Below are 13,133 nucleotides of genomic sequence, written 5' to 3' on the forward strand. Positions count from 1 at the left end.
TCTCCCTGAAATTCCCACTATTCTTCATAGTTTCTATTCATCAGTATTTTGGCTGACCTCCCTCTCTTCAGACAGTAACTGCCTTCATCCACAATGTTGCCTCAAAATACAAATGCATCAACCCAATGAGAATGCTCTCCAGATAAAACCCATGCTCTCCTGGCCATTGTCTTTGGAGGACCCATGGTCTGTTTATTATGGTAGTGTCCCTGAGAAATCTGTGTACTTTAGTGTCAGGGCAGCCCCTTTGACACATTCTTCTACAAGTGACCTTAGGGCCTTCATCTCAGGTGGGACGTTTAACACTGCTCACAATGTCATTTATTTAAGATTCTTCTATGGTGACAGGAAGAAACAGAAATTTCTTGGCAGAGTAGATAAGATCTTCCATAGTTTCCCATTGTAAACTGAAGCCCCCCCCCTCAACAAAAGGGGGTAGATTGCACGTTCAACATTTTACAAGGCTAAATGACTGATCTAGTCAGTACGTCTGTTATTTGTGGAGAGCTAGAATGTTTAAAGTCCAGAACCAAACTATCTTAGACTACTTCAGTCCCATAAATTGCTAGTTAAGGTGACTTAACACCATTGTAATTATTAGGGGAATCCTTTGTGATGCACAAATGGACCACTGGCATGAAACCAAAATGGCACCGGCTAACAGCTGAGGCCTGCAGCAGAGATTTCTTCACTTTTCTGAAACCCACCTACATGGTGTTTCCAACAATGTACTTACAATATTTTTATTTATGGCTTTCTTTGTTTTGTACTAATAAAAAAAAAAACTTTGTGAAGCTGTTACCACACTGGGGTATGGTATTTATGATATTTGGAGTGACCTAAATCTGTGTTCCTAGATCTTAGTCTCTTAAGGTTGGATCAAGAATCAACTCTTTCCTATTCTTTTTGAGACATGACTTGGGTTTTTAACACTGACATCATTAACTCTCTACAGTCTACTCTGATCAAGTGATATCTTCAACTAGTCTTCTGACTAGGTTGTTCACAATTCTTGCTTCCATTCTGTACACTAAACTTTCATGTGTTGCTCCTCTACAGGGAGTTCCTGGTTTCACAGACTCCCACTTCAGGCCAGATTTCACCATTATTATAACAAGTCATGACCCCAGCTGGAGGAAATTTTAGTAAATCCACTCGTACAGTCAAACACTCTGAAATTATTTGCTTGTAAATCTCTATGTAATATGGAATTCTCAAAAATCTTCTCCTCCCATGGCCAGGACATTAGTCACAGCACATTTCAGATGTGCAGATTCCACTAAGTGCTTCAAAGGTTTAAAAGGAAAGGTATTTGGTTCCATGAACCAACATCAAAGTCTTTCCTAAAAGCAAGGGGAAGAATAAAGGACAGCAAGACTCACTTGTGAATGGAATTTGAAAAGAGAGAAAACTAGCATATGATGAAGCAATAAAAATACTTTGTATAAAAATATAGGTAGCCAGTCCTTTGAGATTAATAGAACCATTTCTGCTTAATTAGTTAAAAGTTAATTTTAGTTACTTCAACCTCAAATGAATTTGGCAGTCTCAGCAAATATTAAAACTTTGGCGTAAATAATTTTAAATTGAGCTGAGATTGGAGAAGCTTGTTTGTAGTTTAATGTTCAGGGGGTATTTATTTTTAATCAAGAAACTTCTATAGACTCAGATCAACTTCAAAGGTTTATCTTGCCTATGATATCCACACAATGAGCAAAACCAAAACACAATCTCTTCTGCTGTATTCCAGAAGAGTCTTGGAAAGAATAAAAACAACATGTTCAGGCTCCTGATGATGAGGTCAAAAGCTTCTGATAAAGAACAAGCTAAAAGTCTGAGGGTGGGGTGAAAATATTCATATAGGCATTGTCTGTTCCTTCATTTGTTTGTATGTTTTTCCAAGACAGGGTCTCATTATGTAGTGCTGGCTGTCCTGGAACTCAGCAGGGTTGCCTCAGACTCACAGAGATCCACCTGCCTCTGCCTTCCAAGAGCTGGGATTAAAGGTGTGCACCACTATGCCCAGATGGCAGAATGCCATTTGTAAGAACCTACATCAAAAGAAAAACACAGAGAGGCAGAAAGGGCAATAATGAAGATACCACACTGCCACCAAATACAGCTGCTGAAGGCTTTCTGGGTTTTATTTTGGTTGTTTTCTTGTCTGTTGTTTTGTTTGTTTGGTTGGTTTTGGTTTAGTTTGCCTGTTTGATTGTTTTTAAGTGGGAGGTAGAGGTCTTTGTCAGAGTGGGAGACATTTAGTAGAGAGCAGGAACAGCAGAGGAGGCGGGGCAGACATGGCAACAACTGCAGTAAGAAAACAAGAATGCATAGCATTAGTCCAAAATCCTGATATATAAACCTGAAACTAACCCATCTTTCCTAATGACATTTTCCTCATTGAATTAGGAATAGCACCAATAACAGTAAAATTTCAAAAAAGAAAAGTAAAAGAAAAAGAAAGACAGGAAAAAAGAAAAGAAAAAAGAAGAAAGAATTTTTTTTTTTGAAGCTTCCATAAGAAGTGAAAAAATACAAGAAAAAAGAAAAGAAGTAAAGAATGGCTCAGCTCAGGGAATTCACAGACTCACCAAAATAAAGCACCATGCCCACACTTCCACATTGGCCTTGTCACACAGCTGTGAGTCAGGTCACCTTCCTGACTTGTCTCTCTCCTTACCTATAGCACCCTGCCCGTAGCTTCCCTTACTGGAGGAACTCTGGGCAGCAGAACCTTCACTCATGTGAGCCAGTGAATTTTATAACTGTGGTCACCTGCTCTCCACCAGGGGCAGGCATCACTCCATGAAATCAGTGTGTTAGGCTGAGAAGCTGAGAGCTGACCATTGTTAATCCAGGGCTGGGCCTATGTGGTATGAGCCTCGAGTGGAGAGTGGAGCTTTTTCAGAAGGATGTCCAATATTTCCTTCTCAGGAGAGGTGTGAGCTTTTTTCTACTTTTATAGAATATTAAACAAACTAATGGGCTGAGCACAGGAATAATAGACACACACCCAAAGTGAGTGACTACAGAAACTCTTAAAGTAGGGCTAGAGACAGTGTAGTGCTTTCAAAGATCAGGGATCAGTGGAATGTTCCAGCATGTCTCTTGGTTCAAAAAGCCTTGTTGACATACTAGGCACCACTAAAAGTAAATAAATAATAGATACATAAATGACCACACCCCTGTTTTCTTCCTCATTCCTGCACTGCCATTCAGAGGTTGCAAACACTGTCTCTTTGGAGATGAAAATAGTAACACTGTTTTGTGTTGTTTTTTTGAATCGAATCTCAAAGATGAAAATTAGCTTTGATGCGAAAGGACTTTTTAAATCTGTCATATTTTTAAAGGAAGAGAAAACAGCCCTATAGACCTCCTGTTGGAAGGCCAGTGGCAGAGTATACTTGGCTGGTCATAGGTCACTACTCCTGATGTGTGCACATTGCCATGCACTTGATACAGTCATAAAGCCACAGTATGTTCATGAGGGACATGCCACACGCGGATGGGCACGTACATCCTAAGACTCCTTCATTCACACAGTTGCAAACACTGGGCCCTTGAGGACCATTGTGTAAATGAAAGAAACACAAGAGAACAAATTAAAACAATGTTATTTCAATCCTGTGGCTCCTTCATATCTTGTATATGAATAGTGTTCAACTTCACAGAAATAAGACCAAAAGAAACAAAGTTTGTAAATGTTAAAGTAACAGGATGCAGGATAGACATGAAGTAATCTAGTGACCAAAACAGACAATAAAAAGGAAAACAAACAAACAAACAAACAAAACAGTCACTACCAAGTATGTACACACAGGTAACCCCAGACAAAAAGCAAATAACCAAACAGCCGCCTGGTTTTGATAGTTACCACGCTCATGAGTGATGACTGAGGGGAGGAAGGAGGTACAAATGACAGTGGAGGAAAGAAAAGGAAATGGAGAAGAGAAAGAAGTTGAAAGTAGGCTTTTCGATTACTATTTGTAATGAAATAGACGCGTGATTCATTAATCCAGGCAATTTGTGTGTGATATGAAAAATAATGCAGAGACAAAACCCACCTCTTAATGAAAGATGTACAGAACTAACGCTTGCACCTTAGTGGCCACAGTCATGGCCTCTCTGATTGGGAACTAAAACCCCACTCTTCTAATTCACATCTGGCTGACCCAGGAGGAAGCTCCCTGTGTGGTGTCTATATCCTTTTGTTGGAAATAATCGATTTTTTTCCACTTCATGGTCTTTTTGTGTTTGGTGTGTGTGTGTGTGTGTGTGTGTGTGTGTGTGTGTGTGTGTGTGTGTGTGTGTGTAAGTGAATGTTTTCATATGTGCATGAGTGCCATCGCATGTGGAGGCCTGAGGTTGATGTGAGGAGTCATCTTTAACACCACTTCCACTTTATTGATTGAAGCAAGTTCTTTCAGTCGAACCCAGTGATCACCCACATAGCTTGGCTTGCTGGCTAGTTTGCTCTAGGGAGCCTCTGTCTCTCCCTTTTGAGGTTACAGTTCCAGGTGTGCCACCATGCTCACTCAGTACTTATGGGGGTTTTGGGTATCAAACTCTGGTCCTGACTCGTGGGAGGTAAGCGTTTTAACCAGGGTCGCCTTCTCCCAGGTGTCTGAGGTGGGTAGAAACAAAGAATGAAGCAGATGAACTGGAATTTGTTCAGAGGCTGAGACATTCTATAATAAGTTCAGGGGGAACTAAATTAACTTCAAATTCTGACCTGGGGAGTGAAACTTTGGATAGAAAAATTCATTTATGTTTTGGTATTGTTGAAAAATATCCAGGACTGGGAAATAAGAGACAGGCAGGGAATTGCCTTGAGATTTCTAATATACCTTTGTTCTTCCATGGGGCCCTGGGCAAAAAAATATCAGAAGTTTTAGAATGGTGCTGGTGATCCTTTTGACAGAAGGAAACTAGATTACAAGACCAGATGGCTGGAAGGTGATGGCTGGACCTACTTATGAAACCAGCACAGATTAAATATCATACAAGTCACATAGACCTTCCAGAAAAGGCAGGGAATAGTAAGGAGTGGCTATTTTTCTTATTGGTGAGAACAAAAATACACAGACATAAAAATATTAGTTCACTCAACAATATTTCAGTATGGCTGGGGAAAGCTACAAACGACAGGTGGAGCAACAGTTTGTATTTCGTTTGTTTGTTTGTTTGTTTAAAATAAAATTAATCCAGGAAAGGATGCAATGTTCCAAAACTAACCCGCTGCCAATGGACCGAGTCTAAGTGAGATCAAGCAGACACAGCAGAATGTAGTCAGGGCTCCATAGACACTTAAACAGCTTAAAAATCAGATGCAAAAAAAAAAAAAAAAAAAGCAATTGAAACAAAAATTGAAGATAATTGTTCTTAATAAATCTTCCTAAAGTGAATAAGGTACCACCAATGACTCCTGCATTCAGGGCATTGCGTGGCAATCTACCTGTTGAAGAGAAATAAGCTTGTATTGGGGCATGTCTGAATAAAGCAACCACAATTATTCAAATTTAAAAACCATTCTTTTCTTTTTTTAATCAAACAAGATCTGGACTTGAAGAGATGACAGATGGGTAAACGTGGGAGGGGAGAGATCGAAGGAGATGAACAGGTGCTTGTCCTAAGGAGGGAGGAAGTGAGCCTGCGACATTTTAGACCAGAGTATGTGAAGTATTAGCTCTTCTCTCGGGCATTTTTATCTAGTTGATAATTCGCCAACAAGGGTCTTTATCTTTCCTTACTCTTTTATCTCTTTGCGACTAACTGGGGGAAAGGGCATGGAGAGTAGTGTCAGCGTTGATGTTTAAGATGTGTGACCCATGTGGACTTTCAAATGAGCTCCTAAGCATGATATCTATCTCCCTGCTTGAAAATGTACTTGCAAATGAGTACATCTGGGGGATAGCAGAGACAGGGGCGCTTTTCATTGAAGTGATCAATACCTGATCCTTCCTCAGTCACCATCCCAAGTCCTTCTGCTTTGTTTTGCCTCTCAAAGGCATTCAGGTCCAGGACACTACAATAAAAAGGAAGAAGACATGCAAAGGGAAAATAAGTCATTTTCTTTGTTCAGGACAACAAACACCTACACAATAAAATGTCCTGAGATGGGCACTCCATGTTAGCACATGCTGAGAGCACGTCCTAGTCCTCTGAAGTCTACACCCATTTTCCTACAGGCAGACTAACCAGTCAGAGCCCACAGTGAATCATCTATGAGAAAGTCAGTACAAGGTTAATAGACTTCAGCTCAGAGAGAACATTAGTGTTAACAGATGTGCAAAAATACAAAGTTTATGTTCCTGCAGTTGGAACTGCTTGTATTAAGCTTGTATCAGATCTGTCAATCAAATGTTCTCTGAACTTTTCTAAGTAATGTAAAAAAAAATAGAAAATGACTATTTCAGCAAGATAATGGAAGATTACCATTAAAAAACATGAGAAATGTCCCCATAGAAAATGGTCCTCAAAATTCCCCAATTATACTCAATAGAATTTTTCTGTTTTCCCTCATCTTAAAGCAAACTAAACTGTTAAGACTTATTTTCAAGTATGGAGAATGTACTTCATTCTCAAAGCTCTCTATTGGAGCCCACAGATTCAAAAACACCCACTAATGTGGTTCTTAAGACATTACTAACCCTCTAAAATCCAGACAGGTCATAAAGCACCACCTGCCCATCTCTTAAAGTCTTTGTTCATCAACAATTCTGGTTTGTGTCATGACTGTCTGCAATGTCAAACAAATACTTTGAATTGTAGCCACTGGGTAAAGTGGGAGCAACCACACATCCTCACCTGCAGGACTGCATGAGGCCTGCCAGACTCTGGAAGAAGCCTACATCCTTTTTCTCCTTCAGGTAATCCAGCATCTTCTACAGAAACAGAGAGGCCACATGGCTGCTAAGCACAAATGTGTTGTTAGCTTGTTTAGTAAAGAGACATTCAGAGACTCATAACTGGTCCACGTCCTGAGAATAGGTAACTTTTGGACACTCAGCCTTCAGTGGGACATCTCTGTCAGCCCATCAGGGAACATCACAGATGAGGGCACAGAGACCAAAGGTGCTGTGGGAGAGGGTGGGATATTGTGGAGCAGCATCTCCGGGCTATGTGGTGTTGTACTCTAACTCTCAGCGGCTGTGATTACTCATACAAGACTCGCCCCGCACAAAATTGGGACAGTCAACATTGCATCATGGAGGAGGTTAGCTCATCCTTCTATAAGGATCTTTAGGTACTTAATGATAGCTGGAGGAGAAAGAATCATTTTCTTCAGTGGTACAGCTACTGGCAAGTTGCCTCTGTTCCTTTGAGTACTTAAACCCTTTGAATAATTAAGTTCCCCTAGCCATCAAAAGACAAAGAAATGCAGAGAAGAAGCTAGTTGGGAAGAGGAAGGGGAACAAAGGGAATGGGGGAGGGGGACAAGAGAGAGTAACAGTAGTGAATATGATCAAAATATATTGTATATACATATCTATGTGACCTACCATTTATGTATAAATAATATGCACTATCAAAACGCAAATAAACAATCAAATTATGCTTTGTATTCTCAAACAAAGGAAGTCCAGGCACACAAATATCTGTGTGGCTATTTTTCCCCTGAAATGATGATAACAATTTAAAGTGAGACTGGTGCACACTGGCAGGTGCCTGTAACTGAACAAGGACAACCCTGATTGCTGTGTCGGGCGAGTGGTACTGGGAATTCTTTCCTGCTTCTGCTTAAGTATTTAGACACATACACTTTCATGTGGATATTTCACAGGTTTCCAGAAAAAGTTGGTTCTGTGAGCAGCATCAGCAATGGAGAGCTGGAGTCTCCTCCTGCTGATGTGGTAGAACCTCAGTTTTTACCACCTCGGTCTTCGAATCTGAAGTAGAGCAGGAACCATTGGCCCGGTTGGTGACTCTTCTTCATTCCCAGAGCAGTATTCAGAGTCCAGGATCAAGATTCAGGTCAATCATGAACTCAAAACATGCTAAAGCAATGCCTAGGTCTGTCTCGTCATTGGATTGTTACAGAGCATCACAAAATTATGTCTGCAGGGTTTCAGATAAAAAGTATAGGTTGCACCCCCACAGCTTGTGTCTCTAGCTGCATATGTAGCAGAAGATGGCCTAGTCACCCATCATTGAGAAGAGAGGCCCCTTGGTCTTGCAAACTTTATATGCCCCAGTAGAGGGGAACACCAGGGCCAAGAAGGGGGAGTGGGTGGGTAGGGGAGCGGGGGGGGGNGTATAGGGGACTTTGGGAATAGCATTTAAAATGTAAATGAAGTTAATACCTAATAAAAATTGAAAAAAAATAGAATAAAAAAAAGTATAGGTTGGATTTTTCAACTTTAGGATGTGCAGTATGGACACACATTCCATAGAGTGCCTTCCTTGGATTTGAGATTTTTATTCTTTTCTTGGGATGGCTATGTGCAGTGTGATGTTCTCACACAAAGCTAGGGGCCACCAAAGAACTATATTGTTCTGCCTCTGGAACCAGAAGGCACATATCTCAGCCTCTAACCACACACTGGGTTGTGGAGTCATGTTATCCCGTAGGGCAAGGGTTGTAAATAATGCCATTTCAATGTATGATTAAAAAAAAAAAACAAAACAAAACAAAAAAAAACAAAACCCTCCCACTTGTAGGTGAGAACAACTGTATTTACAAGATAACAGAGGCTCACTCAAGGGCTTAGGGGATGACATTGCTTGGTAACATAAAAGTCAAGTGCTCTGTGTCGAGGAAAGGAAGACCATTAGAGGGAAGGGGAGAGGGAAGGGACAGGAGAGGCTGATGGGAAGACGAACACTACCATATAACATGAAGTCTTTGAAAAAAAAGTGCCGATACGAAACTTAGCGCTTCATACAGGAAATATGCAGTAATGAAGTTTTCAAGAAATAGAAAGTTGTATTGTGTTGCTTCCTCAACGATGTTAGTTACCTGCTGCACCGTGGAGTTGCCACCATTTAAAATAGCGATGCCCAGCTTCAAAGTAGCAGCCACCATTGGTCCAGTTTCCCCTTCAAAACACAGAAACAGTAGAATTCCCATCATTGCTCTCGTGGCGCTAACTTATGATACCTCAACAAAACAAACAACAGAAACCCGTGTTTTAAGTCCTTCTTGCCCCACATAAATCTCTGCCATGGAAAGGGGGCTGACTGGTATGTATAACAGAAAGCCTAAGCACGACCACACCCCAGCAACCTTGTGCTGCCCACATGTTGACTATACTCTGTATAATGTATTTGAGAAAATATAGAAAGGAATGGGAAAGAAACTCAATTCTGAACTTGTGAGACCTGAAAGTGCTGATGTTCAAAGCTTATCATCTGTTTTAAGACACCATTTGAATGAGTGTGAGTTACTTAAAGCTCCCCTGAAGAAAAGTGTCCTGCCCCCTTCCAAAAGTGTGATTTTCATTTTTGGTACGTCATTCATCACTTTTAATATGTGTGTAGTTTTATGCATATTTTCAGTTTTAAGCTAGTGGGATAATGACAAAGCATAGTTGTCTGTCATTTGGCTGTATTTTCTTTCAATATGTTTTACCTCTACTTGGAGCAAGGTTTAATAGTGTATATGATAGCTTTTTATAAAGTGCTACTTTTGCATCTTTTCACTATTTTTTTCCCATTTGAGTCCGAGTAACATTGAAAGTGTTGTTCTCATGTCCAAACTACATTCATTTTTTCATTACTTAACATTCAGCCTTTCTTGTTCTCTTTTCTACATGATTCACTGTGCTCACATGTACATTAGCTTGTAATATACAAAATATATTATATAATCTATGAGAAGGGATGGGAGAATTTTTTTTCTGAGATGGTGTGACCTCACTTAATTTTAAATATTCCAAGTCCACCCATGGATACAAGCTATAAAAGAGGATATGAAACTAACTCTTTTTCTAATTCTAATTCTGAAGTGTGTTTTTTTTCTTTTTGGTGATAGTTAATTGCATAAAAATATATCTGATAGTGAAAGTTTAAAAGTATAAGCTCCACACTGCTGTTCCAAGTGTGAATGCTAACTATACAGAAGTTAACTCAGCTGCATAGTCTTTGTGTCTGATTAATTTTATCATGTGATTTAATTCTTTGCAACTTTCGAGCTATATTTAGAAATTAAAAATATTTTTACAGAGATGTTACTAACATGAGAAAAATAAGTCTTTAAATGACTGGTTAATGAGGTAGACATTAATTTTAAATAATTTATTGTTAAATGTCTAAACATTTCTATCAAAATTCAGCAAATTATGGTCTGAGGACCAAGAATGGCCTCTGTCTGCATATGTAAATAAAGTTTTATCAAAACACAAACTCTGTGTTTGTTATAGTATCTGGAGAATAGTGCATGCTGGGTAGGTAGGGGGGAAGGCAGGAATGAACCTCACTCTTGCTAGCTCTAAGTAGCCCTCCTTGTGGGACATGAATTATCCTCACCTTTCTCAGTGCAGAATGGCGCCCTCTGGGAGGCAGACACCAACCTTACCTTTGCTGGCACTGATGGTCTGAAGTACCATCTCGGCTGCCCCACGGTCGTGCAGTCTGGCTTGCTGGTACAGAAGTTTCTGCTTTTCCATTTCCTTTTCCTGAACACAAATCCCAACCATTTATGTAGTGGCCATCAGACATCACAGTGACTCTCTACAGACCACAATTCTAGTTGTCTCTTCATGTATGGGCTCTATGACAACATTATGGACCATTTCAATACCAACAATGTTATCAAACAGATAGGCACATATTGAACTCATGGTTTGGTTTGGTTTGTTTTTCCCTTGATATTTTTTTTTCAGATATACTTTTAGTATTGATTTATCAGGATGCATTTCATTTTCTCAATTTTAATTGGCTGATCAGTCCAAAGCCTGTTTCACGCTTCATCTTTGAAACTTGCACGTTCCGATTAATACATCTGTGCATAGAGGTTGGTCATTTATTTTTGGCAATATCCTAGGTCATGGCCATAACTTGATACTGCTCAGCAAATGGCTCGAGTTGCAAGTTACCAGTGAATCACAGAAAAACAAAAACAAAAAGAACGTTAACTTAGACGCCTTGGAGTTTAAGCAAAATTGAAAGCTGATATGGATAAAAAAGGTAGGTTTCAACCGAGTCGTGGATTTATGATATAAATCACCCCAACTGCCCCCCCAAAGAATAAGAGAAGCAAGGTGCCTTTATATTTTGTATTCTCAGGAGGTGACAAAAGAGACTGCATGATGCTACTAGAGCAATGGCTGGTGTTTGTTCTTTTCCACTTAAGCTACCGCTGTGAACATAAAGAAGGAAATCAGAAGAAAAATATAAAGGCACAGCAAGTTCAAGGCTGGTATGATCATTCACTTGAGCAATCCAGTTCGCTGGAGAATTGAGACGGAACTAAGCAGTATAAGTTGCAGAATGCAAGTTGCATAGAGCCCTGTGACAGCGCGTCCATCAAATGGCGTGGTAGAGAAGCTTAGTCAATGGGACATGAAACGCTCAATCAGCATCATGTCCGTTAACACAACGGCCAAAACATACGTGACCTAGGGCAGTAGGTGCTGCAGCAGTAGCCAGGATGACAACTGTGCTGCCGTCAACTTTCCATCCAAAGTACGGAAAATAGACATTGAAAGATGGAAGAGGTTTAAAAAATGAAGGCTTGCTCATTACAGAATATGAGAAATAAAGTGAACCGAAAGGAGGGGGCGGGGAGAAATGGGCTCAAACAAATGAAATAAAAAAGAAAAAGAAAGAAAAAGAAAAGAAACCTTCAAATCAAAAGCAACCGACACAGACATTTATGCTGTTACCAGAGAGTTCTCGCCGAGGCTGGCAAATTTGTTTCTTAAATCTTTGATAATATCGTGCTGCAAAAACAAAATTGATCAGGTGTTTTTGTTGGTTTTTTCCCCCGTACTTTAGTTAAGAGCTCCTGTGATAAAAATATTTTTTTTTTCTCTTAAATTATGTGATAGGCCTAAATGGAAGCAGAGAAAAAAGAAAAGAGGCTGCTGTGCTTCGTCTGTAGCCATGCTAACGCCTGAAAGGGGTGCCTTCATGTTTAAACCTCTTCCTGAGAAATCAAAAACAGAACAGAAACAAAACCACACAGACACACAAAACCGTACTGTTATTACAACACAGGTTTGAAAAAGAAAAACAGAAAGAAAAGAGACCCTTTTGTCTGCTCTTCGGTCATGCTTTAATGTTCATGATCAACAACTGATTCTTCCTTTCAGACCCAACGAACTTATACTTCCCTCCTGTCGCCAGAGCTGAAACTGGAACCTGTATTTAATAAACCCTAACCGACTCCATCTGCAAAAGAGACTTTGGAGAAGACCACATCAAGAAATGATCACTCTGGGGGGGGGGGAGGGGAGGACTGTCCCCTGCTGTTTTCACTAACCAAAAAGGCTAGGAAGGAAGCTGGGAACAACCATCCTTCTACCAAATTACAAAGACAACCCTCATGAATGGGAAAGATGGCAGCAGAGACAAGCCCTGAAGAACCAACAACCATCTGCTGTTTGAGCTCCCGCCCTGGTAGACAGGCTCAGAGTCCTCCTCACAGCTCACGAAGCACACCAAGCTGCTGTTATCTTTACCATTGAAGTCACACTGGATACTTGAGCACAGAGGATCTAGAGATTTGACAGGAGAGCAAATCAACTTCTTTTAAAACCATTCTCCCTAGACAAAGACCATTTCCCATTTCTCATAGCTGACAACAAAATTTCAATAGGAATATAATGTTTCTGGGGAAGAAAGACCCTGAGAATATTAAAAACAACTGGACAGGGGAGAAGTACTGATATAGAAGCAAATCAAACAAACAAAACCAAACAACAAGATCAACAACAACACAAAAGCAACCCTGCTTCAAGGAAAAAGACTGCAAATCTTCTTAGTTCCCTTGAGCTGGGACTCTGTCTTCAGATCCGTGTGGGGGTGTGTTGGTTTTTCTGGCACATTGTCTTTGAAAACCGTTTCCAGATGTATTACTTTAATTTTTCACAGAGGATTTTTATCTTCACTAAAACAGGAAGATAGATTTCATGGAAAGAAATGATGTTTTCCTTCAAACTGCGTGTGATTTTCCTATGCAAAATACAAAT

General features: G+C 40.0%; 1 protein-coding gene across 9 annotated transcripts in view; it reads right to left on the reverse strand.

The window, feature by feature from the left end:
- Positions 1–13,133, reverse strand: part of Ryr2 (ryanodine receptor 2) — a 557,252-nt gene that overhangs the window by 57,897 nt on the left and 486,222 nt on the right. For all 9 annotated transcript variants that reach the window (XM_029547437.1, XM_029547436.1, XM_029547432.1 and 6 more), the window contains 4 exons: positions 10,517–10,616; positions 8,960–9,039; positions 6,808–6,884; positions 5,952–6,025 (listed from right to left, as the gene is read on the reverse strand). In XM_029547437.1, coding sequence (XP_029403297.1) covers positions 5,952–6,025; positions 6,808–6,884; positions 8,960–9,039; positions 10,517–10,616 — 331 coding nt within the window. The remainder of the gene's footprint in view (positions 1–5,951; positions 6,026–6,807; positions 6,885–8,959; positions 9,040–10,516; positions 10,617–13,133) is intronic.

This window comes from Mus pahari, chromosome 16 (genome assembly GCF_900095145.1).
Source record: "Mus pahari chromosome 16, PAHARI_EIJ_v1.1, whole genome shotgun sequence".
NCBI lineage: Eukaryota > Metazoa > Chordata > Mammalia > Rodentia > Muridae > Mus > Mus pahari.